We start from the raw sequence: 27,902 nt of genomic DNA, 5'->3' as shown, positions 1-27,902 counted from the left end.
GGGGGTTGGACTAGATGAACTCCTGAGGTCCCTGCCAACCTGATATTCTATGATTCTATGAAATACGATGACCACCCTCTTTCCAAATTATTTTGTTGCTCTGTGCATACTTCTAACACTTCCGATAACAGCTGTCAGTGGAAAATGCAGCTTCTCCAAGCTGAAGTTAATAAAACACATCTATGCTCCACAATGACACAGGAGAGGCTGGTCAGCCTTGCAACCGTCTCACTGGAGCATGAGCTGGCCCAGACTGTGGATCTTCAGGAAGCAACTCAAATCTTTGCAACCGAAAAGGCACAGAAAGCACCACTTTGATTATTCAAACAGCTAAAAATGCCAGTATTTACTCTGCAGACAAGACAAGTCACATTTGCTTCAGGTGTTTGAAAGTTAAGTGTTACTTAACATTTTTGAACAAGGCATTTTAAGTTGTTAGTTCTCCTTTATTGGGGTAGGTAGCAGAGAAGAACCATGAGAAGAGTAGAACAGGAAGAAGGCAGAATTGAGACCTTTCAAAGTTTTAGCACAAGCGAGGGGGAATGGCTCCCAGCCTCAGGTGCCAAAATTTTGTGGGCCAGCCCTGGTCCCACCCAACTCTGTGGGTCCCTCTGTCCCATCCCCCAGAACTGCCCCATCACTATAGTAACCAGTCCCAGCTGTTCAGTCCTACCACAAAGGAGCTCCCTCCCGCAGCATTCTCCCCTGGCCCTGACCCCTCAGCTCTGGTGGACACTTTTGCAGATAGGAGTTCAGCACTGGGGCGGAGAGGGGGGCACACTTTTCACCATCTCCAGGGGGCGCCCCACGGCTCTATCCAAACATAGGGCAGATTCTCACAGGGGCCCCAGCCCGGCCCTCGTGCACCCAGCGCTGTGCCAGTGACCCAGCTACGCACTGAGCCCTGGTGTCCATCGAGCTGCTCATGGGCCTGTCCCTGTGCTGTGACAGTTCGTGCAGACTCAGGGGATGAGGGTGAGGGGTTCGCACGGCTCCCCCCAGCCTCAGGCCACCTGACCATTTACCAGCATCCTGGCTCACCACCATTGTGCTGCCCATCCCCCAGCTTGCTCCCATCCCTGGACTTCCTCGGTAGCTCTGTGTCATCTGCACCAGTCTCCCCCTCCCCTGCTCACCCTGCTCCCAGGGGGGGAATAAATGTGTGAAACACCCACCCCAAGGCAGGCCCAGCCCCGTATCTCCCTGCTGCCAGGGGGAGAGTCACCACTGGGGGCTCCTCTTTGGCCTTGTCCACACCAGGCCAGTAGCCTCGGTTGGAGGCTGGGCAGCTAAGACGTTAACTAGCCTGGCTGTAAACCCTCGTGCAGGCCAAGTGCAGACTTTTAAACGTGTATGAGCTTGGGACAGGAGACCAATGAATTACAAAGCGTGTTTACCAATGAAATCTGCTAGGCAGACAGTGATCACCAAGATACCAAACACTTCCCTGTTCTGCTGAGATCAGCAAGGATGGGCATAGACCAAACATCCACCCCGAGCCTTCAGAAGCTAGCCAGAGACTGAGCTGCGTAATGCTCGATCTGCAAGGAGGCAGCATCCTTTCGGGATTTGTGGAGATGATAACATGGGAACGTGGCTTGGGCATAATCTCAGGTGCGAATGGACCTGCTCTAGGTACACGGGGGTGTCCCCATGGGGTGAGGCCAGTGCAGTGATGCCCTTTCCCTGGGCAGACAAAAGCTGTGTCTACACCACAACTGCAGCAGTGGCACAGATCAGTGCTGCAGCTACGCCGCTGTGGTGTCGTGATGCAGATTCTACAGCAATGGAAGGGGCTTCGCCATTGCCGTAGTTAATCCATCCCTCCAAGCTGGGTGAACCTAAGCTTTCCGTGTCGACCAGACCAAGCCTCAGCCTCGTTCAACTGGAGTAAGCATGTCCACATGGCCCTCAGCTCACTTTAACTGCATGGGCTCATGCTCGCACGCTCAGTCCAACCTGTGCACCTGCCCTGTGTCCACCAGGCCTCCGTGGATCAGTTCTGCTGACTCCCTGTGAACCAGCTCCAGGAACAACTCCTCTGCCCCATGTGCCCCAGAACCAGCTGTGCCAAGAGGGGTTTGTTTGCTCAGCGTCTTCCAGGAACACATATTTCACAATCCAATGATTTCAATAAAGCCACAGCGCAGGGCACACGGGTCACTTCTCCTCTGTGGGCTCAGTCGCACACACCCACTGCGTCACTTCAGGGGGGGCACGGAGGGAGGGGTCTCTGCAGTGAGAGGCCTGTCACACATCCTGCCCCCTTGGGTGCCTGCCTCCTTGGTGCCTGCCCCATCTCCCCAGCCTCCCAGCCTGTGACCATCACACGGAGCTCAGCCTGCCACTCTCACAAGGACGATCGCCTGCCCTAACGCCTGGCCACACTGCGCCACAAGGACTGTGCTATGAACATGGGGTTTGCCGGGTGCCTCCTGCTCCCAGCTGGACACCCCCTTGGCAGGAGCTCGGCTGCCTGCACGGGAGCTAGGAACGCAAGGATCCCCATCCTCCTGGCCTGGTTTTGGGGTGAGTGGCCTTTTCCCTTTTCTCTGGCTTTGAATAGCCCTGGGGGCATCCTGTGATTCTCCAGCCCCACCCATCAGACACGGCATAGCTGTGTCCTGGGAGCCAGGACTCCTGGAGTCTAGTCTGTCTTGGGAAGTGGAATGGGGTCTAGTGGATAGAGCAGAGGGGCTGGGAGCCAGGACATGTGGGGTATATTCCTGCCTTGGGAAGGAGAATGGGGTCTAGTGGATAGAGTGGGGGGGGGATGATACCAGGATCTATCTAGCCGGATGTATGATTTTACAATACAATTCGTTTAACTTTTGTTAAGTGTTAAAAGAGTAAAAAGAAACTGGCATGTCTCTGACTCCTGGAGGTATTTCCCAGCCACCCTGTGCTGGTGTCTTTAGGAACACGGGACACAGAGTGCGTCATATAATCCTAGTCACATACTTATCCAGCGCCATCTTCACGTGAGTTAGCGCGTTCTCCCCTCACCCATTAGGAGGCTGTTCCCGAACCTTCTTCTCTCAGCCTAACATGACTCCTGGACAGTTTATTCCCACTTGTTCTTGTGCCAACAATTTCCTTTGGCTTTATTTGGAATTAATCCTGCTTTGAACAGGGATTGGACCAGATGATCTCCTGAGGTCTCTTCCAACCCTAATCTTCTATGATTCCATGAGTAGCTCTTCTCACTCCCTGGGGGTCCCATGATGGATTCATACAGAGCGACCAGATCCCTGCTCAGCCTCTGCTGTGCCAGCTAAACTGGCCAATCCCCTCTTGTCTGACCTGCCTCCATTCCCCAACCGTCCTAGCAGCCCTTCTCTGCACCTGGTCCCATCTGAATCCATCTGTCTTGCATGCAGGTGACCAGAACTGCACACAGGATTCCAAATAATCGCCCCAAATGACCTAACTCCTGTCCTGCTCTCACTGTGTTTGTTCAGATTTTGACGCTTCATTTCTTAACCATTATTTATTATGCAAACACAAGAATTCATGTTATGGCAGCACAGTATGCCGAGCTCAGGGCCCTGTGGTGCTGGGCTCTGCACTGGCAGGCGACAGGCAGTCTCTGTGCCCAAGAGCTCAGTCTAAATGGAGAGGATAGAGAGGGGCAGTAGGGGCACAGAGAGGGGCTGTGATAGCAGCTGTTGGGAACGGAGCCCTGGTCTCATCACTCCCAGCCCGGTGCCCCTCGGCACTGCCGCTGTGCTTGGTGCTGTACAACGCGCAACCAGAGACAGCCACTGGGCTCACAGTCAGCCATGAAATGTGCTGTCCCCAGACACAGCCCGTCTCAGACTCAGGTAGGCATTGACAGAGCCTGTGGGACAAGGACAAGTTAATATTACAAATCTCAGCTCCCTCTCAGCATCCACCAGCATTTCCAGAAGGCCAGCAATCCACTTTGTAAGCCCAAATATAGAGACGATGGCTCTGTTGCTGGACACTAAAAGAAGAGCTCATCACTGAGAAAGTTTGCAGATGACACAATTGGGGGAGTGGTAAATAATGAAGAGGACAGGTCCTTGGTTGAGAGATCTGGGCACTTTGTAAACTGGGTGCAAGCAAACAACATGCATTTTAATGGAGCTACATGCAAATGTATACATCTAGGGACCAAGAACATGGGCCATACTTACATGTTGAACTCTCTCCTTGGAAGCAATTACTGTGAAAAAGGTTTGGGATCACGGTGGATGAGCATGAGCTCCCAGTGTGACACTGTGTCCAAAAGATCTGCTGTGATCATAGGATGTATGACCAAGGGAATTTCTAGGACAAGCAGATAGCTTATTTTACCTCCGCATTTGGCACTGATGTGACCGATGCTGGAATCCTGTGTCCAGTTCTGGTGTCCCCAGTTCAAGAAAGAGGTTGAAGAATTGGAGAGGGCTCAGAGAAGAGCCATGAGAATGAGGAGAGGACTAGAAAACCTGCTTTATAACGTTGGATTTAAAGAGCTCGATCTTAATGAAGAGAACGTTAGGAGATGACTTGATCACAGTCTGTGAGTATCTACTCAGGGAACAAGTATTTCATAATGGGCTCTTCAATCTAGCAGAGAAACTTCCAATACCTGGAAGCTGAAGCTAGACAAATTGAGGCTGGAAATGACTCATTTATCAAGGGTCGTGGTGGATTCTCCATCACTGTCAGCTTTTAACTCATGATTGGATGTTTTTCTAAACAATCCTCTCTAGGAATGATTTCAAGACAGGTCTCTGGCCGGTGCTATACAGGACTCAGACTAGATGACCACAGTGGTCCCTTTTGACTTAGGAATCTATTAATTTGTAAAACCCAAGTCAGACTGAAACTTTCTACCCTCCTATCACACTGTGCTGGGTGTGGGGGGCTGGGGCAGGTTTTGTGGTGCCCATAGGATCTTACAAAGGTGCTGAAACACTTTGCATTCAAAGTTTCTCCCTTGATTTGAGAGGAGCACCACTGGGACCCCACTGGGATTCCAAGTCTTGTAAAGAATTCATTCACTAGAATGAGCGTAGCACATCGGTTCATTACATACTTATTAGCCATAATGTATCATAGAATCATAGAAGATTAGAGCTGTAAGAGAATTCAGGAGGTCATGTAATCCAATCCTCTGCTCAAAGCAGGACCAACACTAACTAATCATCCCAGCCAGGGCTTTGTGAAGCCGGGCCTTAAAAACCTCTAAGGATGGAGATTCCACCACCTCCCTAGGTAACCCATTCCAGTGCTTCACCACCCTACTAGGAAAATATATTTCCTAATATCCTCCCACTGCAACTTGAGACCATTGCTCCTTGTTCTATCATCTGCCACCACTAAGAACAGCCGAGCTCCATCCTCTTTGGAACCCCCCTTCAGGTAGTTGAAGGCTGCTATCAAATCTCCCCACACGCACACTCTTCTCTTCTGCAGACTAAATAAGACCTGTTCCCTCAGCCTTTCCTCATAAATCATATGCCTCAGCCCCCAATCATTTCCATTGACCTCCACTGGACTCTTTCCAATTTGTCCACATCCTTTCTGTAGTGGAGGCCCCAAAACTGGACACAATATTCCAGATGTGGCATCACCAGTGCTGAACAGAGGGGAATTATCACTTCCCTCAATCTGGTAACTGGGTTGCAGCCTTAAACCCAATCCCAGGATGTTCTGGGCTCTCAGTAGGCAAATTGCTAGGTAACTTGGGGGAAGAAGGTCACCTGGAGTTACTAGTGTCCCTCCCCTTCCCAAAGACAGTGCATCATGCCTAGCCTGTTCCTCAGGGCAACAGTAGGGTTGGTGAGAGATGGGTTGCTTCTTAACGAGATAACTTAGGGTGGAGTAGGATCCCATCTTACAATACCCCGCCCCTAATGCCATTACAATAAGCTCAGTTTGGCCTTCTTATCCGATTTGGTGAATCTCTTCATGTCTAGCCCCTTTGGAGATAGGTTCTTTTCCAAATTTGGACTAGTCATTCTGAGCTATTTTCCCACCAAGAGTTGTGCAGGACTATATCCAGCAGCTGCTATCACTGTTGATCTGTAACTCATTAGAGCAAGGAATGGGTCTTCCTGATGTAGGATTTTCTCGGCTGTCTGTACAGCTATTTCAGTTTCTCCGTTTGCTTGGGGTAATGTGGGAGGCTCACAATAAGATCAAAATCATATTCAATTTGGAATGACAAATTCTGCTGTGGTAAATTGTGGTCCGTTGTCTGTCATTAGTTGCTCTGGAATACCAAAGTGAGCAAAAGTGCACTTCAGTTTCTCCATAACCCTGTGACATGTCTTTCAAGTACATTATCTCTAGATACCTCGAAAAATAGTCCAGGATGACTGGGTAATGATGGCCTCTGAATTTCCATAAATCTTCAGCTAGTCTCTGCAAGGTCTCTCTGGTAGAAATATTTGTACACTGTACGGTTCAGCGATGTCTCTTAAGTTGATTTGTATTGGATTTCCTTTCAAAAGCCTAAGAACATAAGAACATAAGAACAGCCATACTAGATCAGAGCAATGGTCCATCTAGCCCGGTATCTTGTCTTCCAACAGTGTCCAATGCCAGGTGCCCCTGAGGGAATGAACAGAACAGGTAGTCATCGAATGATCCATCCCCTGTCACCCATTCCCAGCTTCTGGCAAAAAGAGGCTATGGATACCATCTCTGCCCATCCTGGCTAATAGTCTTTGGTGGACCTATCCTCCACGAACTTATCTAGTTCTCTTTTGATCCCTGTTATGGTTTGGTCCTTCACAACATACTCTGGCAAAGAGTTCAGATTTTGTGTTATATCATCAACTCTTCCAGTGAGTTCTTCCACCTTTCTCACTAGGCCCATCGTGGCTGACAAGCTGCTGCTGAGATGGTTGACGGTCTGTGGTTCTTTGATCCCATGCACTCTGAATGCAAAGCTTTTGTCTTAGTAAGTTGTTTCTGTGGTGAACTGGCCCATGCATTTAAGAGTACCTCCAGGGCTAGGCACAGCCCTCAGGTGACTTCAGCTATGGGAGGATGTGACAGGGTGCACTCACCCTGAACTGGATGGGGAAGGGTTAATTCCTCACCGTGGGCGGAAGAGGCCACGCCCCCATGTCCCTACCAGGCATGTGCCAAGTGTAGTGCTTCTATAAAAGGGAGCAGCACAGCTCAGTCAGGGCAGACCGCTGGAGAGGAAGGACTCACCCCTCTCAAAGTCCCAGGCTGCAGGACCCAGAGGTACCAAGATGCTTAGGTACTTGAGGACACCACTCGAAGGTAGGAGCCACTGGGAGCAGCACAGCCTAGGGAGACCAGAGACCCAGAGGATGTCTACAACAAGACTGCAGGAGTAACAGTAGGAAGTAGCCCAGGAAAGGACTAGCCATTGTCCCTACGGTAGTCAGCGTGTATTAAGCGGATCCCAAATGATGAAGTGGCGAGCCTATTCGCTACTACCAGTGTCCTGGGCTGGGACCCAGTGGAGCAGGGAGGGCCAAGGTCCCCCTACAATGGCCGCCACTCACTTCTGGGAGGCAGCCAAATCCCCACTCCAGCCAATAAGCCTTCCTGCCCTGAGGATTAGGACAAGCCATTGGCTCTGGCCTCAAGGCCTTACAGCCCCATGGACCAGGGCAAACCTTATTGTCTCAGGCCACTAGACCTTTCTGTCCTGCAACTCAGGGCAATCCTATGGGCTCAGGTCACTGGGCCTCACTATCCTACCGACAAGGGCAACCTTATTGACTTTATCCACTGGGCCACATTGTCTTGAGACAACAGACAGCTTGAAGACTGGGGTGCACTGACCCGCGCTAGATGGGAACACCCCACCCTGTCACAGAGAGGTTGAAGAGGATTCTAAGTCCCTTCTGAGATGCCTGAAACATTAACTCCTGAGTCGGTTTTATAGTCAAGTGTCTTGCCATGAACATTCAGTTTCACACTCCAGACAGGCTCCATGTCAACACAAGCGATGGATCCCAGAAACAACGGCTCTGGATTGTCTGTAATCTGAAGTGGCTCCCTAACTGCTCTGGTGCTGCAAACAGCTGCAAAATGTCCATATTTCATGCAAATATTACCCATGTGCCTCTGGCTGGACATGTATCAACTCTTGGGATAGGACCTTTTCCACACCTGACGTATGTAGTCTCTCCCTCTTAGCCTGGGTATTCTCTCTCCCTGCCTCAGACCTTTTACGGTAATGACCTTTAATACTCAAGTATCTGTTTATAGCTTCTAAGAGCTACACCAGAGTTTACAGCAAGGTAAGGCAGCTGTGCCAAGCTCTCTAATGTAACCACTTGAGCTGACGGGAGAACTCTCCACTTGGCTTAACTACTCCAGCCCCATAAGCGGCAGTAGCTACATCGGTGGGAAAGCTTCTTCTGCCCACATAGTGCTGTCCACAATGGTGCTTAGGTCAGTGTAACTTACATCGCTCGGGGGGTGGGGGGTTTCACATCCCTAAGCGCCATAAGTTATACCACAGCAAGTGCTAGTGTAGACGTAGCCTAAGCTAAGCCATAGCTAGTTTCCGGTTTATCAATTTGCTCCTGGCTTTTGTTCTGTTGTTTGACTAATTCAGACTGGTTTGTTATTTGAACAGCTGGAGCTAGAGTTAAATCTCTTTTCAGATGTAGCTGCTGTGAAATTTTTTTATCTGTTAGCCCACACAGGCTGGTTATTGGGTTATTTCAACCTTTACATTCCTGAAATCACAGTTTTCACCCAATATATGTGGAGCTTTTATAAAACATTCGAAACTTTCCCCTGGTTCTTGAGTTCTCTGGTTGAAAGAAGCTTCTGCATAAGCCGCATTTCTCTGAAGTATGCATCAAACATAGCCAGACCCCTTTCATAGTCACCTTTGTGACTGTCTTCAGTAAAGTCAAAGGATTTAAAGATATGCTCTGCCTCCTTCCCATAGCCTACATTAAAGACGATACCTGCATGTCTCCAGTTTCCTTGTGCAGCTTGGCAGCAATGTGAAATCTTGTTTCCAGTGTGTCCATGGTGAAGTTTGTGAAAGCTGAAGTTCTCTGGGGCACTGAAGAGTGGCCTGGTGATGAGATCCTGCATCCTGTGTAGCTTTGTTCCTTCTGTTTATGTTCTTAATTTACTCCACACGCCATGTCCTGTTCTTCTGTACCAGACATGGACTGGTCACAGAGCTTGCTTTTACACACCACGATCCTTTAATGCTCTGTCAGGCATGGCTGATATCAACTTAAAACAGGGGCAGGCAAACTTTTTGGCCTTAGGGCCACATCTGGTGTCAGAAATTATATGGAGGGCCGGTAAGCGGAGGCTGAGCCTCCTCAAACAGCCAGACATGGCCCAGCCCCCGCCCCTATCTGCCCCCCCACTTCTCGCACCCTGACGGCCCCCCTGTAACCTCTGCCCCATCCACACACACACCTGCTCCCTCTCGCCTGACTGCCCCCGGAACCCCCACCCCTGACTGCCCCCCGCTGTCACATCCAACCCCTCCTCACATTCCTGACTGCCCCCCTGGCACCTCTGCCCCATCCAACCACCCCTTTTCCCTGTCCCCTGTTTGCCTCTGGAACCCCTACCCCTGACTGCCCCCGCCACCTCATCCAACCCCACCCCTCCTTCCTGACTGCCCTCCGGGACTCCTGTCCCCAAGCAACCCCCCTGTTCCCTGCTCTCTGACCGCACCGACCCCTATCCACACACCTACCTTCTGCCCACCAGCCTGGGCTCCCCTGTCCTCTATCCAACCCCCCCCCTGCCCCCTGCCCCCTTATCGTGCTGCCCAGAGCACTGGAGGCTGCTCACGCCACCGCGCAGCACAAAGCACCGGCTCAGGCTGGGATCTGCAGCTGCGCTGCCCCAGGAGCTCGCAGCCCCGCCACCCAGAGCATTGCGCTGCCGGCGGGACGAGCTGAGGCTGCAGGGGAGGGGGAACAGCAGGGGAGGGGCCGGGGCAGGAGCTCAGGGGCCGGCAGGAGGGTCCCATGGGCCGGATGTGGCCTGCAGGCCGTAGTTTTCCCACCTCTGGCTTAACATAAGGTATTTTACGCACATCACCACCTAGTGGCTGAGCAGCATAATACACTTTTGCATCCCATGACAGGGCTTGTGGGGCTGTCACACTCCAGGGTGGGTGGAGACTAGCCCCAGCCAGGCCTGAGGGGAGCAGGGTGTGTGGGCCCTTCAGCGATGCAGGCAGTGTGAAAGCAGGTGGCTCGGTTTGGAAGGGCTGGTGCAGTGTCACTGGTTCTGATGTCGCTCACCACGTCTTGTATTTTGCCGGCTACTTAGGGCTCACATGCACTGGAAACATTACAGTGTAGATGCTACCAATGCCGATGGGAGAGGTTCTCCCATTGGTGTAGGCAATCCAGCTCCCTGAGAGTCAGTAACTAGAATCACTGAAATATGACCTGTAGCTGAGACCTTTTCTCCTAGTGCATCAACAGATGGCAGGGGAGAGCTCACTCCGGCCACTGCTTACGTCAGCCAGTGTTTGGAGATCCCTGAAGTGTCCAGTCATAGAGATAGAGACTTACCTCATGTCTTTGCTTTCTTTCAGCTTCCATGACAGGACTCCCCATGGCAGGTAAATACGAACATACGCAGAGGGTGCGGGGTGCATGTTGCAGGGTGCAGCTCTGTATGCAGCTATCTCATAAATATGGGGTGGGAAAGAGCAGAGTTAAGTTTATTTAAACTAGTGGTTCAAATGTAGAGTTGGAGATCTGGGTTCAAATCCTGCCTCTGCCAGACTCACCCTGTGGACTCAGCCTCACTACGTGCCTCAGTTTTCCCCATCAGTGAATTGTTAGCAAGGCAGACTGTCGCCACAGGACAGTGCTCAGTTCAGCATGGGGCCGGCCCTGTCTGTGTGTGGAATATAGAGGAGCCGAGTCAGGGCCAGTGGAGGCTTTGGGGGAGCAGAACTACAGCCCCGTGAGGCTGCTGCTGTTGGCTCTGGCCAGGCAGGGTCATTGGGGCGCAAACGGGGAGGGAGCCCAGTAAGGGGCAAAGGGCAGTTCAGTCTCCTGACCAGTTTTGCCCTTTGCCCCTCGGCTGGGAGCCGCTCAGACTGAGGGTTGGCCTGGCTTGCGCACACTTGTCCTGTCATGGAGGGGAATTAACCCCAGCAGCTCATTTCACATTTTGGGCATCAGAGAGCTGCAGTGGCTGCAACTTCCACTCACTACCAGCTTGGACCCAGGGCTCCAGATGTGAAAGCTCAAGTGCCTTTTCCCCCCACGCCAGCCGCTGCCCCAGCCTGAGCTGGAGCCAAATGGGAACTCGTGCCCTCCAGGGGAAAAGCTCCAGGTCTCCTTCCCCCAGTGCACTGCATCAGCTCATCCCCCTCGCACAGACTGCACTGGCCAGTGTCCCCTCGGAGAAAAGACCCTGTTTCCCATTCTCCATCCCACGAGTCAGCCATTCCCCCCTGCCTGGGGCTGGATCACAGCTGCTGACCTCTCGAGAGGAACCCCGCAGTGTCCCAGTCCCAGCCCCGCTGAGCCAGCCAATCTGCCACACTGAAACTGAATGGGAGCCAGAGTAAATGGTACGAGAAAAACCACATGTTCCTTTCCTCTAGCCCATCCCTGAGTGTTTATCCCCTTCGGGTGTTTGCAGACTCAGGCATCCCCGAACTAACTCAGCTCCGACTGGTGAATGGCCCGAGTCGCTGCGCTGGGAGGGTCGAGGTGCTTCACAACAAGCAGTGGGGAACCGTGTGTGATGATGGCTGGGACTTAACTGATGCTGGAGTCGTGTGCAGGCAGCTGGTCTGTGGGACGGCGTTATTAGCCTCGGGGAGGGCTCACTTTGGGAGAGGTTCTGACACCATCTGGATGGATGAGGTTAACTGCACAGGGACAGAAGCTGCCCTCGCCGAATGCAGGGCTCGGCCTTGGGGAAACAATAACTCTCACCATGGAGAAGATGCCAGTGTTGTGTGCTCAGGTAACCCTCCTCAGTCACATCAATGGGACTGCTTCCTGGAACAGGCTGGGAAGCTTTTCAGCACAGTCCCTGCTTTCCTGTCTGAGCCAGTGCTGACTCCAGTGTCCCAGAGAGGGGCTGGGGGGCTGTGCTGCAGGGAGAGGTGTATGTGTCCCTGTGAGAGACCTTCCCCCATCTCTGCTGGCTCCAGTCCCAGTGCCAAGCTATGGCACAGCCTGGCACTCTGTGGCCATTGGTGCCACCAGTCACAATCAGTCTCAGCTGGAGCCTGTAGCTGTTCACTGGGAACCGTGGTCACTTTACCAAGCATCAGGCTCCTGAACCCAGTGTCCCGGGAAATTGGCAACTTAGCTATATGTTGCCCTTGGCGTAGAGGAGATTGGACACTGTCAGAGCCAGTAACACGGTGGTGTGGCCTAGTTGTCAAAGACAAGGTGGCATCGGGATCACGGTTGGAAATCACAGAAAATATGAAAGCCAGAAACAGAGTCTGAAGCCTTGTCCAAAGTCAAGCCACAGTCAGAGTTGGTCTCTGGAGTTAGGGTGAGGAAGCAGGAACAAGGGGCAGTAATGGGAGCAAGGAGCAGGCACAGGGCCAGGCAGCAGGAGCCAGGAACTAGGGGTGGTAACGGGAGCAAGGAGCAGGAACCGGGCGAGGAAGCAGGAACCTGGTCCCTGGGGTCTGGCCAGCAGCAGTCTTAACAATGAATTGCTCAGACAAGGCTTAGGATGGGAATAGGAAGTTTTACACCTGAAGGTGTCCAATCAGCAGTTTGCTTCTAGTCATCTGCACATGGTGGGTGGGCCTCTGCTGCTGGGCCATTAGCTACTATTCCCTCATTTCACCATGATGTGACAGGTAAGGCTGTAGTTCGGCAACCTCTCGTGGATCTGGGTTTGAGACCTGTAGTGCATGGGAGATGCCTAATTCTTTCCCATTTCCTGCATAAACAGCTGGGCCAACTTTGCCTACCATGTCTCTCAGCTGTCCTGATTCACCCCAGAGGTGGCAGCATGTCAGTGGTGGGGAGTGAGCCCTTGATGGGTATCTGTTATGCGGACCTGTAAGTGGGAAGCGCTATATTCTCCAGTGTCACTAATGATCACATGCACAGGAACTTCCCTGAATGTTTATTCCCTTGGGGTGTTTGCAGACTCAGGCATTTCAGCAGTGGCTCAACTCCGACTTGTGAATGGCCCAAGTCGCTGCGCTGGGAGAGTCGAGGTGCTTCACAACCAGCAATGGGGAACCGTGTGTGATGACAGCTGGGATTTAACTGAGGCCAGAGTCGTGTGCAGGCAGCTGGGCTGTGGAACGGCATTATCAGCCCCACGTGGGTCTCAGTTTGGACAGGGAACTGACCGTATCTGGCTGCATAAGGTAAACTGCACAGGGACAGAAGCTGCCCTCTCCGAATGCAGGGCTAGGCCTTGGGGAGAGCATAACTGTAACCACGTAGAAGATGCTGGTGTTGTGTGCTCAGGTAAGCCTCATGTCTTCTGTCACGGTGGGTGCTGAAGGGAGTGGATTAGGAAGCTTTCAGCACAGTCCCTGGTTCCCCATTTGAGTTCCTGTGCCCCAGGATTGTGCCATGGGCCTGTACTAAAGGGAGCAGGTTGGGAACACAGTAGGGGGTGCTGTCCCCTAGCAGTCTGGGCTCACCCCAGTCCTCTTGTTGTTTGATAAAAGGATTGTGCTGCAGGGTACAGGACTCTCTCCTCACAGTCAGAGACACTCACAATACCTCAGAGCTGAGCTAGGCACCTCGAGCTGCAGAGGGTGATGTGTGGGGCACAGTGAGAGGCCCTCTCCCTGCTCCGATCGCTCTGATCCCCCACCCCTCCCTGGTACAGTGGGGCGCTGGTAAGCATGGATCCCAGATGTGGGACTTGGTGTCAAACCGAGCTTGTAGCTGCTCCTGGGGACTACAAACCCAGGTCACTTTGTTGGGCTCCTAGCTCAACCATGCTGGATAATCTGCACCACAGATAATTACCCCTGAACCTGTGATGTCCCCCACAGCTCTAACCGGATGAACATTTCCCCCTACTTCCTGTCATGCACAGTCACCATATTTCTGAGCCGTGACTTTCAGCTGTCCTGTCCCATCCCGAAGTGGCAGCATGTCAGTGGTGGGGACTGAGCCCTTGGCATGCAGTGGCTGTGGGAGGAGGCCAGTCACACCCATCAGCGGTAGGTGATACAGTCATCAGCATCGCTTGTGATCAGATGCACAGGAATCTTTTTGAGTTTTTATTGCATTTGCAGACTCCAACATTCCAGACCCAGGTCCTCTCCAACTGGTGAACGGCCCCAATCGCTGCGCTGGGAGAGTTGAGGTGCTTCATAACCACCAGTGGGGAACCGTGTGTGATGATGGCTGGGACTTAACTGATGCTGGAGTCGTGTGCAGGCAGCTGGGCTGTGGGACAGCGTTATTAGCCCCGGGGGAGGCTCACTTTGGGAGAGGTTCTGACACCATCTGGATGGATGAAGTTAACTGCACAGGGACAGAAGCTGTCCTCGCCGATTGCAGGGCTCGGCCTTTGGAAGATAATGACTGTCACCATGGAGAAGATGCCAGTGTTGTGTGCTCAGGTAACCCTCCTCAGTCACATCACTGGGACTGCTGCCTGGAACAGGCTGGGAAGCTTTCAGCACAGTCCCTGCTTTCCTGTCTGAGCCAGTGCTGACTCCAGTGTCCCAGAGAGGTGCTGGGGGGCTGTGCTGCAGGGAGAGGTGTATGTATCCCTGTGAGAGACCTTCCCCCATCTCTGCTTGCTCCAGTCCCAGTGCCAAGCTATGGCACAATCTGACACTCTGTGGCCATTGGTGCCACAAGTCACATTCAGTGTCAGCTGGAGCCAGTAGCTGTTCACTGGGAACCGTGGTCACTTTACCAAGCATCACGCTCCTGAACCCAGTGTCCCGGGAAATTGGCAACTTAGCTATATGTTACCCTTGGCGTAGATGGGATTGGACACTGTCAGGGCCAGTAACACGGTGGTGTGGCCTAGTTGTCAAAGACAAGGTGGCATCAGGATCACGGTTGGAAATCACAGAAAATATGAAAGCCAGAAACAGAGTCTGAAGCCTTGTCCAAAGTCAAGCCACAGTCAGAGTTGGTCTCTGGAGTTAGGGTGAGGAAGCAGGAACAAGGGGCAGTAATGGGAGCAAGGAGCAGGCACAGGGCCAGGCAGCAGGAGCCAGGAACTAGGGGTGGTAACGGGAGCAAGGAGCAGGAATCGGACGAGGAAGCAGGAACCTGGTCCCTGGGGTCTGGCCAGCAGCAGCCTTAACAACAAGTTGCTCAGACAAGGGGTAGGATGGGAACAGGAAGCTTTACACCTGGAGGTGTCCAATCAGCAGTTTGCTTCTAGTCATCTGCACATAGTGGGTGGGTCTCTGCTGGTGGGCGATTAGCTACTATTCCCTCATTTCACCATGACGTGACAGGTAAGGCTGTAGTTCGGCAACCTCTCGTGGACCTGGGTTTGAGACCTGTAGTGCATGGGAGATGCCTAATTCTTTCCCATTTCCTGCATAAACAGCTGGGCCAACTTTGCCTAGCATGTCTCTCAGCTGTCCTGATTCACCCCAGAGGTGGCAGTATGTCAGTGGTGGGGAGTGAGCCCTTCATGGGTATCTGTTATGCGGACCTCTAAGTGGGAAGCGCTACATTCTCCAGTGTCAGTAGTGATCACATGCACAGGAACCTCCCTGAATGTTTATTCCCTTGGGATGTTTGCACACTCAGGCATTTCAGTAGTGACTCAACTCCGACTTGTGAATGGCCCAAATCGCTGCGCTGGGAGAGTCGAGGTGCTTCACAACCAGCAATGGGGAACCGTGTGTGATGACAGCTGGGATTTAACTGAGGCCAGAGTCGTGTGCAGGCAGCTGGGCTGTGGAACGGCGTTATCAGCCCCACATGGGTCTCGGTTTGGACAGGGAACTGACCGTATCTGGCTGCATGAGGTACACTGCACAGGGACAGAAGCCGCCCTCTCCGTATGCACAGCTAGGCCTTGGGGAGAGCATAACTGTAACCACGTAGAAGATGCTGGTGTTGTGTGCTCAGGTAAGCCTCATGTCTTCTGTCACGGTGGGTGCTGCAGGGAGTGGATTAGGAAGCTTTCAGCACAGTCCCTGGTTCCCCATCTGAGTTCCTGTGCCCCAGCATTATGCCATGGGCCTGTACTGAAGGGAGCAGGTTGGGAACACAGTAGTAGGTGCAGTCTGGGCTCACCCCAGTCCTCCCGCTGGCTGACAAAAGGTCTGTACTGCAGGGTATGGGGCTCTCTCCACACAGTCAGTGACTCTCACAATTCCCCAGAGCTGAGCTAGGGAGCACGCGCTGCAGAGGGTGATGTGTGTCGTACAGTGAGAGGCCCTCTCCCCACTCTGATCGCTCTGATCCCCCACCCCTCCCTTGCACAATGGGGCACTGGGTAAGCATGGATCCCAGCTGTGGGACTTGGTGTCAAACCGAACTTGTAGCTGCTCCCGAGGACTACAAACCCAGGTCACTTTGTTGGGCTCCTAGCTCAACCATGCTGGATAATCTGCACCGCAGATAATTACCCCTGAACCTGTGATGTCCCCCACAGCTCTGACTGGATGAGCATTTCCCCCTACTTCCTGTCATGCACAGTCACCATGTTTCTGTGCCCTGACTCTCAGCTGCAATGTCCGACCCCGAAGTGTCAGCATGTCAGTGGTGGGGACTGAGCCCTTGACATGCAGTGGCTGTGGGAGGAGGCCAGTCACTCCCATCAGTGGTAGGTGATACAGTCATCAGCATCACTTGTGATCAGTATCAGAGGGGTAGCCGTGTTAGTCTGGTTCTGTAGAAGCAGCAAAGAGTCCTGTGGCACCTTATAGACTAACAGACGTTTTACAGCATGAGCTTTCGTGGGTGAATACCCACTTCTTCAGATGCAAGTCTTGCATCTGAAGAAGTGGGTATTCACCCACGAAAGCTCATGCTGTAAAACGTCTGTTAATCTATAAGGTGCCACAGGACTCTTTGCTACTTGTGATCAGATGCACAGGAATCTTTTTGAGTTTTTATTGCATTTGCAGACTCCAACATTCCAGACCCAGGTCCTCTCCAGCTGGTGAACGGCCCCAATCGCTGCGCTGGGAGAGTCGAGGTGCTTCACAACCATCAGTGGGGAACCGTGTGTGATGATGGCTGGGACTTAACTGATGCTGGAGTCGTGTGCAGGCAGCTGGGCTGTGGGATGGCGTTATCAGCCCTAGCGGGGGCTCGATTTGGGAGAGGATCTGACACCATCTGGATGGATGAGGTTAACTGCACAGGGACAGAAGCTGCCCTTGCCGATTGCAGGGCTCGGCCTTGGGGAAACAATAAATGTCACCATGGAGAAGATGCCGGTGTTGTTTGCTCAGGTAACCTGCCTCTCTCACGTATCTGGGGGTGCTGCGTGGAACAGGCTGGGAAGCTTTCAGCACAGTCCCTGCTTTCCTGTTTGAGTCAGTGCTGACCCCAGTGTCCTAGTGAGGTGCTGGGGGGCTGTGCTGTTTCCCTGTGAGATATACAGCACTCCCTGGGCCAGGCAACAGGCGTCAGGAGCAAGGAACAGTAACTGGGCAAGAAAGCAGGAGTCAGGAACAAGAATGAGGAACTTGGGCAGGTCCGATGGGTCTGGCCAGCAGCTGGCCTAGCAACTGGTTGTTCAGATAAGGGGTAAGACAGGCCCAGGAATACCTGGAGGTGTCCAATCAACAGTCTGCAGCTAGTCACCTGACCATGATGAGTCAGCAAGTGTGGCCTCTGGTGGTGGGACATTGACACTCTAGTTGGGCAATCTCATAGGCCTAAGTTTCAGACCGGCACTATCTGAGAGAGACATAATTCTTCCCCACTTCCTGCCTAAACTACTAGGCCATCTTTCCGTAGCCTGTCTCTCGGCTGCACTGTTCCACCCAGAAGTAGTAGCATGTCTGTGGTGAGGAGTGAGCCCTTGATGGTCAGTCACTGTGTGCTGAGGCTGTTTAGACCTGTCAGTGGGAGGCGTTGCATTTCCCAGCATTGCTAGTGATAAGATGCACAGGAATCTCTCTGTCTACTCCCTTGGGGAATTTGCAGACTCAGCCCTTCCACATCTGGCTCAGGTGCGATTGCTGAACAGCCCAAGTCGCTGCGCTGGGAGAGTCGAGGTGATTCGTAACCAGCAGTGGGGAACCGTGTGTGATGACGGCTGGGACTTACAGGATGCCGGAGTCGTGTGCAGGCAGCTGGGCTGTGGGACGGCGTTATCAGCCCCAGGAGGGGCTCGATTTGGACAAGGATCTGGGCCAATTTTGCTGGATGAGGTTAACTGCACAGGGACCGAAGCTGCCCTCTCCGAATGCAGGGCTAAGCCTTGGGGGGATCATAATTGTCACCACAGAGAAGATGTCGGTGTTGTGTGCTCAGGTAACTCTCCTTCATCATGCCCATGTGAAAAGCAGTTCGGGGATTCATTGGGGCGCTCTCCCCTCACAGTGAGTCCTGACCCTACTGCACAATCTGATGCAAAAACTGTGCTGCAGGGAGTGGGGCTGGGCTCAGCGGAGGCTGCTCTCCCTGCAGATTTATGCGTAACCAAAAGGCCCCAGGTCACATCTAAGGGCCTTGCTGCAGGGAGCAGGGTGGGGACCACAGGAGGGGGCTGCCCTCTCTCAGAGTCAGTGCTGATCCCAATGCCCCCGCGTGGTGCCAGGGCACCCTGCTGCAGGCTGAGATGTATACGCCACCTCTGCTCACTCTGATCCCCCCACCCAACTACAGCACTGTGGGCGCTCTGTGACCAGTGAGTTCTAGTCAGACTCGCTTGGTGTCTTATTCCGACGAGATGGGAGGGAATAGCCTTGATGTGCTTAGACAGCTGCCATTTTTGTGTGCAGTGTAGTTGCAGCCATGTCGGTCCCAGGATACGAGAGAGACAAGGTGGGTGTGGAAATGTCTTTTATTGGACCAACTTCTGTTGGTGAGAGAGACAAGCTTTCCAACCATACCAAGCCCAGACCTGAAGAAGAGCTCTGTGTGAGCTCCAAAGCTTGTCAGGAGAGGGGGTTGGGGTGCAGGTGGGGTGTGGGATGCAGCAGGGGGCTCAGCACAGGGGGTTGGGGTGCAGGATGCAGGAGGGGTTCGGAGTGCGGGCTCTGGCCTGGCACTGCTTACCTGGAGTGGCTTCGGCGTGCCAGCGGCGTGGCACCACTAAGGCAGGTTCCTTGCCTGCCCTGGGCCCACACCGCTCCTGGGAATGGGGAACTGTGGCCAATGGGAGCTTTGGGTGTGGAACCCACAGGCAAGGGCTGCGCACGGAGCCCTCAGACCCCCTACCCTCACCTGGCCGCTTCGAGGAGCAGCACGGTACCCACGGCGCCACTGGGGTGGCAATCCCACAGGCCGGATCCAAAGCCCTGAGGGGCTGCATCCTGCCTGTGGGCTGCAGTTTGCCCACTACTGCTCTAGATTCCTGTAAGGCATTCAACTTGGACTGCATGAGAACAATGCAAAATTGACATTATACATGATAAATCAATTAAAAACTGGCCAACTTCCTGGTCTCAAAATGTAATTGTGAATGGGGACTCATCATCAGTCAAATGTCTTTGATTGGGGTCCTGCAGGATCACTTCTTGCCTCTACACTATTTAACAATTTTATCAAGGGACTGGAGGAAAACATAAAAACATCACTTAGAAAGTTTGCAGATGACACAAAATTTGAGAGACTGGTAAATAGTGAAGAGGACCGGTCACTGATACAGAATGATCTCAATCACTAGGTAATCTGGGTGCAAGCAAACAAGATGCCTTTTAACATGACCGAATGTAAAATTATACATCTAAAACCACAGAATGCAGGCTGTACTTACAGGAGGGGGGACTCTTTCCTGGGAAGCAGTAACTCTGAGAAAGATTTGGGGATGGGGGGGGTGGATAATCATCTGAACAGGAGCTCCCAGTGTGACTCTGTGACCAAAATGGCTAATGCAGTCCTGGGATGCACACACAGGGGAATCTCGAGTAGCTGTAGAGAGGTTATTTTACCTCTGTAGTTGGTGCTGGTGCGAACGCTGCTGGAATCTTGTGTCCAGTTCTGGTGCCCACAATTCAATAAGGATGTTGATAAATTTAAGAAGGTTCAGCAAAGAGCCATGAGAATGATCAGAGGATTAGAAAACCTGCCTTGTGGTGATAGACCCAAGCAGCTCAGTCTGTTTAGTTTAACAAAGAGAAGGTGAAGGGGTCACTTGAACACAGTCTGTAATTACCATCATGGGGAACAGAAATGTGATAATAAAGGACACTTCAATCTTACAGGCAAGTGATTAATAAGATCCAATGGCTGGAAGTTCAAGAGAGACAAATTTAGATGATAGATAAAGTGCAAATTTGTATCGATGAAGATTCATAGCTCTTGGAACATCTTATCAAGGGTTGTGGGGGATCCTCCCTTACTGGCAATTTTTAAATCAAGATTGGACGTTTCTGATAGATCTGCCCTAGGAATTACCCTGGGGCAGGTCTCTGGCCCATGCTACACAGGAGGTCAGACGAGGTGGTCACAGTGGGCACTTTGGGCCTTGGGACTCTCTGAATCCTGCTGATCAGATTCAGTGTCAGATGGAGCCTGCAGCCATTCCCAAGGAGTAGGGACCTTGGGTCACTTTGTCAAGCATCAGGCTCCTAAACCCATTGCCCTGGCCAATTAGCATCTTAGCTGATGAGCCATGAACCTTTAACATTTGGCACCGTTCTGACTGGCTGCAGAATTCTTCCCCCCATCCTGCCTAAATAACTGGTCCAGATTTCCTTCCCTGTTTCTCAGCTGCACCCTAGTGGTGGCTGCATATCAGTGGTGGGGAGTGAGACCCTGAGAGGCGGTAGCTGTGTGAGGAGGCTCTTCAGACCCATAAGTGGGAGGTGCTACTTTCCCCGGAATCACCACTGATTAGATGCACAGGAACCTCCCTGAGTGTTTATTCCCTTGGGGTGTTTGCAGGCACAGGCATCTCACAAGTGGCTCAGCTCCGACTGGTGAACGGCCCGAGTCGCTGTGCTGGGAGAGTCGAGGTGCTTCACAACCAGCAGTGGGGAACCGTGTGTGATGACAACTGGGACATAATTGATGCTGGAATCGTGTGCAGGCAACTGGGCTGTGGGACAGCGCTATCAGCCCCAGGAGCGGGTCGATTTGGGCAAGGATCTGACCTGATCTGGCTGGACGATGTTCAGTGTAAAGGGACAGAAATTGCCCTTTCCGAATGCAGGGCTCGGCCTTGGGGAGACAATAACTGTCACCACAGAGAAGATGCCAGTGTTGTGTGCTCAGGTAACCCGCATCCATCACTATGCTGTTGCAGGGAGCAGGGTGGGAAGCTCATTACAGGGCATTGTCTCCTCACACCCATTACTAACCCCAGCACGGTGCTTAGGGCCTGTGCTTCAGTGAGCAATATGGCGGTTCCAGTAGGGAGCGCTCTCCTCTCACAAGCCCTGGTGACCCTAATTCCCCTGTGCAGATCTATAGGCCTGTGCTGCAGGGAGCGGCATGGGGGCTCAGTAGGGGGCACTCTCCCCTTGAAGTCAATGCTGGCCCCTGCGCCCCAGTGTGGGGACGAGGGGCCTGTGGTGCAGGGAGGAGGGCTGGGTGTCAGTAGGGGGTGCTCTCCCCTTGCAGTTGTGCTAGTCCTAAGGCCCCAGTGCGGTGCCATGGGCCCCTAGTATGAGGAAGCCTTGTCTGTGCCCACTGGGGGGCAGTTCTCCAACTCCCTCAGCCACAGGCCACACAAGCCATTTCCTCTAGGCCTCGTGGGGTGGCCTCTCTCCAGGTTGGCAATAGGCACACTCCAGCCCCCTGCCCTCCAAGTGTCCCCCTATAGCTCCCAGCCCCTGCCCCACTGGGCATTCACAGCAGTCACAGATCTGCTGCTCCCAAAGGAACAGGGCCCTCAGCTGACCAGTTCCACCTCCCATCTCTGCCCCAATCGACACACATCCCTAGTTCACTTCATAGTCACACCAAGGACAAGTGATTTCACAGAGTGTAGAGATTCGAGGGGTAGCAAGGAGAAGGGTTGGAATGAAATGGTTCCATGGCCAATAAAATCATACCACGCTGACTAGAGCCTAGACTCATTGAATGAGATACTTTTCTGTCTGGTAGAGCAACGCTCACCCCACAGTCCTTCCTGGGTTTTACTCCAGGCTTGGCTGTGATCTCCTGTTCCTGAGACAAATGCTGTCAGCTGCCTCCTGGGTGAAAGGGAGCTCTTGTCCCCTCTCCTCTTTCTTTCTACGTACAGACCATTGTCTCTTCCTAGAGGAGGTCTCTCTTCAGACACTTATTCTGGGGGTCTTTGTCCTTGTAAATTCTCAGGCCCCCACAGGGCCCAGACAGTGAATATAGCCTGTCTCCACGGCTGTGCTTTGTTCTATGTGCTGATTGGCTCAGCCGAAGGGATTGCCATGGCGCAGGTGACAAGCTTCACTTCAGCACTTCTGGAGCCTCATATTGCGTATTTCACAAGTTGATATCTAGGTAACCCTTCTGCCAGGTGGAGTCAGCAGCAACCAGGGCTGGCTTCAATATCTAGGATTCTAGGGGTCCTTTTCATCAATACCACAGAACCTGCTTGAGCACCCACCCAGTAACCTGAGACAATTACACACCACCACCTGGGTGCTTCTATGAGGCAAAGCTTCCCTTCTTGGAAGCACAGAGTCTCAGCCCTGGTCTACACTTACCTTGAAGTCCGACGCGGCGAGTTCGACTTCTCGGAGTTCGAACTATCGCGTCTGATCTAGACGCGATAGTTCGAACTCCGGAAGCGCTAGGTCGAACTCCGGTACTCCACCGCGTCAGGAGGAGTTGCCGGAGTCGACCCTGGAGCCGTGGACTTCGCTTCCCCGCCGTCTGGACGGGTAAGTTTTCGAACTAGGGTAGTTCGAATTCAGCTACGTTATTCACGTAGCTGAATTCGCGTACCCTAGTTCGAATTAGTGGGTGTGTGTAGACCAGGGCTCAGGGCAGAAAAGAATCTTTTTAAGAAAACCCAGCATTAGCTTGGGAAAACACCGGAAATAGATAAAACCATGAACAAAACACCTATCCCAGAGTACACTGGGCAGTATCTTGCCTCAGTTTCTAGAGTCCAGCAACCCAAAGTTCCTTTAAGGTGCCCCTCCCTTCCTTCTCCACCACATCCCACTCACTGTGGTTGTCCTTGGTTAGTGAAGACCCAGAGTTCAGAGGTGCACCTGTGTGAGTTCAGCTCCCACCATGGGGCGGGGAGGAGAGCGCCTGGCTGATCTGCTGTCTGGGTGCTTGCTCTGGTGGCAGCTGCCCTGCCAGCCACTCACCACTCTGCTCACCCTCACCTTCTGCTGCCCCCGGCCTCTCTGCTGTGACCTCTGCAGGTCGCTCTCTTGAGGCTCCATCCAGCTCTCAGTGACTGTCAGCTCCTAGTGGGGAAACCTCAGTGCTGAAGCAGGCTGGGCAGAAACACTGTCTCCCAGCAGGTGATTTCAGCTCTAGTGATCACTGAAACCAAAAAACCTCCTAATGGAACTTTAATTAACTGGGCAGATTGAACCATGGCTAGACCTCATACACAGAGCCCACACCCCTCAGCAGGAACACCCATCTCCACCCCCTCTCACTCTTGATAGGGGTCTGGTGTCTGAGCCCCCTGGTTAGTGAGTTCAGTTCAGTTGTGGGTGATTCCCTCAGTCAGGGCAGGCTAAGCACAGTTCTGCTGCCCTTTACTCAGACAATCAGGACAACAACATTTCACTACCCCTGTATTCAGTACTACAGTGATTTGTAACCCAACACCAGCCAACACAGCTCTGTCTGCTGGATACCTGCTGGATACTAGGCAGAATGGGTGTGTTTATATAAACACAGTCTGGTCCTGAAGCCTTTTCCCCTCCCCAGCTCATCACTCGCTGTCAGGGGAGAGCTCATTCCAACCGTACTCACCTCTAGTTCAGGGATCGGCAACCTTTGGCACAAGGCCCATCAGTGAAATCTGCTGGCGGGCCCGGATGGTTTGTTTACCTGCAGCGTCCACAGGTTCGACCAATTGCACTTCCCACTGGCCGCGGTTCGCCACTCCACTCCAATGGGGGCTGTGGGAAGCAGCGGCCAGCACATCCCTCAGTCCGTGCCACTTCCTGCAGCCCCCAGATCAAAAGCTTTGTTAAAGTCAAGGAATAACATGTTCACTGCTTTCCCTTCTTCCACACAGCCAGTTATCTTATCATAGAAGGCAATTAGGTTAGTCAGGCATGACTTGTCCTTGGTGAATCCATGCTGACTGTTCCTGACCACTTTCCTCTCCTCGAAGTGCTTCAAAATTGATTCTTTGAGGACCTGCTTCATGATTTTTCCAGGACTGAGGCGAGGCTGACTGGTCTGTAGTTCCCCAGATCCTCCTTCTTCACTTTTTTAAAGATGGACACTACAGTAGCCTTTTTCCAGTCATCCGGGACCTCTCCCAATCGCCATGAGTTTTCGAAGATAATGGCCAATGGCTCTGCAATCACACCTGCCAATTCCTTTAGCACCCTGGGATGTAATGCATCCTGTCCCATGGACTTGTGCTCATCCAGCTTTTCTAAATAGTCCTGAAGCACTTCTTTCTCCATAGAGGGCTGGTCACCGCCTCCCCATGCTGTGTTGCCCAGTGCAGTAGTCTGGGAGCTGGCCTTGTTTGTGAAGACAGAGACAAAAGAAGCATTGAGTACATTAGCTTTTTCCACATCCTCTTTCACTAGGTTCCTCCCCCATTCAGTAAGGGGCCCACTCTTTCCCTGACTACCTTCTTGTTGCTAACATACCTGTAGAAACCTTTCTTGTTACTCTTAACATCCCTTGCTAGCTTCAACTCCAATTTGGCCTTCCTGATTTCACTCCCGCATGCTTGAGCAATATTTAGTACCTCTTCCTGGTTATTTGTCCAATCTTCCACTTCTTGTAAGCTTCTTTTTTTGTGTTTAAGATCAGCAAGGATTTCACTGTTAAGCCAAGCTGGTCACCTGCCATATTTACTATTCTTACTACACATCGGAATGGTTTGTTCCTGGACTCTGGGTGACGTTTTCAGGGAGCTATGGAACCAATATATGTAAATTCAATGCTGATGTCAGGCTAAGGCAACCACTAATAACAGGGGTGACTGTGTTCAGCTGCCAATCACCAAGATGCTTATGCCAGCATCTGCCCCGCAGCACTGCACAGTATCACACTGAAGTGAATACCAGCGCCAGGAGTGAGGGTGTAAATCTCCTCCTCAGGAGGTTCCTGCCAGCTGCACGGGGATAATCTTTTTAAGTGCTCTAGTGGAAGCAGTAGGTCAAGGGGGAGGGATAGCTCAGTGGTTTGAGCATTGGCCTGTTAAATCCAGGGTTGTGAATTCAATCCTTGAGGGGGCCACTTAGAGATCTAGAACAAAAAATTGGTCCTGCTAGTGAAAGCAGGGGGCTGGACTAGATGACCTTTCAAGGTCCCTTTCAGTTCTAGGAGATTGGTATATCCCCAATTATTACTTTTTTTATTACCAATCTGCCTAACTAGGTGACAGCTGGCTGGGAGGGGAATGAACAGACTTCAACATTACCCAAGTGATTAGCCTGCTCAGTGGTGGGGAGCCTTTGAAAGGCAGTTGCTGTGTGCAGAGACCGGTCAGACCCATCAGCAGGAGACGCTCCGTTCCCCAGTGACACGAGAGATCAGAGGCCCAGGAACCTCCCTGAGTGCTTATTCCCTTGGGTGTTTGCAGACACCAGCATCTCCGAAGTGACTCAGCTGCGACTGGTGAACGGTTCGAGTCGCTGCGCTGGGAGAGTCGAAGTGTTTCATAACAAGAAGTGGGGAACTGTGTGTAATGACAGCTGGGACCTACAGGATGCTCGAGTCGTGTGCAGGCAGCTGGGCTGTGGGACGGCGTTATCAACCCCTACTGGAGCTCACTTTGGGCGAGGATCTGACCATATCTGGCTGGGTAATGTCAACTGCACGGGGACAGAAGCTGCCCTCTCCCAATGCAGGGCTAGGCCCTGGGGAGACAGTAACTGCACCCATGAAGAAGATGCCAGTGTTGTGTGCTCAGGTAACCCTCCTCCATCACTTCACTGTGGGTGGTGCAGGGATCGGGTGGGAAGCTTTCAGCACAGACCCAGCTCTCCTGTCTGAGTCAGCACTGACTCCAGTGCCCCAGCATGGGGCTAAGGGCCTGTACTGCAGGGAGCCCGTTGGGGGTCACAGAAAATGTTGCTCTTCCCATGGTGTCAGCACTGACCCCATTTCCCCACACAGTTCTACAGGCCTGTGCTGCAGGGAGCGGGCTGGGGGCTCAGTAGGGGGCGCTCTCCCCTCGCAGTCAATGCTGAGCCCAGTGCCCCAGCACAGCACTTAGGGCCTGTGCTGCAGGGAGCAGTACGTGCGCCTCTGTGAGAGACGCTCCCCATCGCTGATCCCCCTGCCCCACAACAGCACAATGGGGTGCTAGGTAACCGTAGCTCCCATTTCTGGGGTTTGGGGTTGAATGGATCCTGCAGCAACTCAGGGATCCCTTTATGAAGTGTGGGGTTCCTATCCCCGTCACTCAGGGTGATTTACATCTCAACTAATTTGCCTGAACCTGTAACATCCCCCACAGCTGTGTCTGGAGACAGGGTTCTTCCTCAATTCCTCTCCTACACAGCCCATGAATTTCTATGTCCTGTCTCTCAGCTGCCTTGTTCCACCCCAGAAGTGACTGCATATCAGAGGTGTGGGGTATGTCCTTGACAGGCAGGCGCTCTGTTTAGAGGCTGTTCAGACCTGTCAGAGGGAGGTGCTAAGTTCCCCAGCATTAGTAGCAATCACATGTACAGGAACCTACCTGAGAGTTTATTCCATTGGGGTATTTGCAGACTCAGGCATTTCAGAGCAGACTTCGCTCCGTCTGGTGAACGGCCCGAGTCGCTGCGCTGGGAGGGTCGAGGTGCTTCACAACCAGCAATGGGGAACCGTGTGTGATGACAGCTGGAACCTACAGGATGCCGATGTTGTGTGCAGACAGCTGGGCTGTGGGCTGGCGTCAACAGCCCCAGGCGCGGCTCACTTTGGGCGAGGAACTGACTCCATCTGGCTGGATGATGTTCACTGCACAGGGACAGAAGCTGTCCTCACTGATTGCAGGGCTCGGCCTTGGGGAGAGAATAACTGTCACCATGGAGAAGATGCCGGTGTTGTGTGCTCAGGTAACCCTCCTCCATCCCGGTGGATGCTGCAGGGAGTGGGGTAGAGATCAATAGGGGGCGGTCGGTTCAGAGCCCAATGTAACCGCACTGTGCTGGGGCCCGTGCTACAGGGACAGCGTGCGGGCTCCTGAGGGACTGCTCTGCCCTTGCAGTCAGTGCTGACCCCCATGTGGGTGAAGGGACTGTGCTGTAGGGAGCAGTTTGGGGACCACACAAGGGGCCTTTCCCCCTGCAGTTAGTGCTGACCCCAGTGTTCCAGAGTGGTGACGGCTGTAGGAGGCAGGGTGGTGGTTTCAATAATAATGCCCTCCCCTTGCAGGCAGGGCTGGCCCCAGTACAGCTCTTAGGGCCTGCGCTGCAGGGAGCAGTACGTGCGTTTCTGTGAGAGACCCTCCCATCGCTGATAGCTCTGATCCCCCTGCCCCACTACAGCACAATGGGGCGCTGGGTAACCGTAGATCCCATTTGTGGGATTTGGGGTTGAATGGAGCCTGCAGCTGCTCAGGGGCAGTAGAAACCTGGGATCCCTTTATGAAGTGTGGGGCTTCTCCTCCCCACACTCTGGGTGATTTGCATGTCAGCTAATTACCCTTGAACCTGTAATATCCCCAAAGCTGTGACTGTTGACAGGGTTCTTCCTCACTCCCTCTCCTGTACAGCCCATGAGTTTCTGGGCCTGGTCTCTCAGCTGCCCTGTCCT

General features: G+C 52.8%; 1 protein-coding gene and 1 long non-coding RNA gene across 5 annotated transcripts in view; both read left to right on the top strand.

The window, feature by feature from the left end:
- LOC123350248 (deleted in malignant brain tumors 1 protein-like) overlaps positions 1-27,902 on the top strand; it is a 108,182-nt gene that overhangs the window by 58,740 nt on the left and 21,540 nt on the right. For 3 of the 4 annotated variants that reach the window (XM_044988735.1, XM_044988733.1, XM_044988736.1), the window contains exons 7-10: positions 18,048-18,377; positions 20,955-21,284; positions 25,738-26,067; positions 26,873-27,202. In XM_044988735.1, coding sequence (XP_044844670.1) covers positions 18,048-18,377; positions 20,955-21,284; positions 25,738-26,067; positions 26,873-27,202 — 1,320 coding nt within the window. The remainder of the gene's footprint in view (positions 1-18,047; positions 18,378-20,954; positions 21,285-25,737; positions 26,068-26,872; positions 27,203-27,902) is intronic. The other variant, XM_044988737.1, reaches the window with a different exon arrangement.
- Positions 498-11,684, top strand: LOC123350266. The gene is made up of 3 exons (XR_006573739.1): positions 498-2,529; positions 10,538-10,564; positions 11,602-11,684. It is a non-coding gene; the product is annotated as an uncharacterized LOC123350266 (long non-coding RNA).

This window comes from Mauremys mutica, chromosome 15 (assembly GCF_020497125.1).
Source record: "Mauremys mutica isolate MM-2020 ecotype Southern chromosome 15, ASM2049712v1, whole genome shotgun sequence".
Taxonomy (NCBI): domain Eukaryota; kingdom Metazoa; phylum Chordata; order Testudines; family Geoemydidae; genus Mauremys; species Mauremys mutica.
Note: the sequence above shows the minus strand (reverse complement) of the source record. Positions and strands in the feature narration are given on the sequence as shown.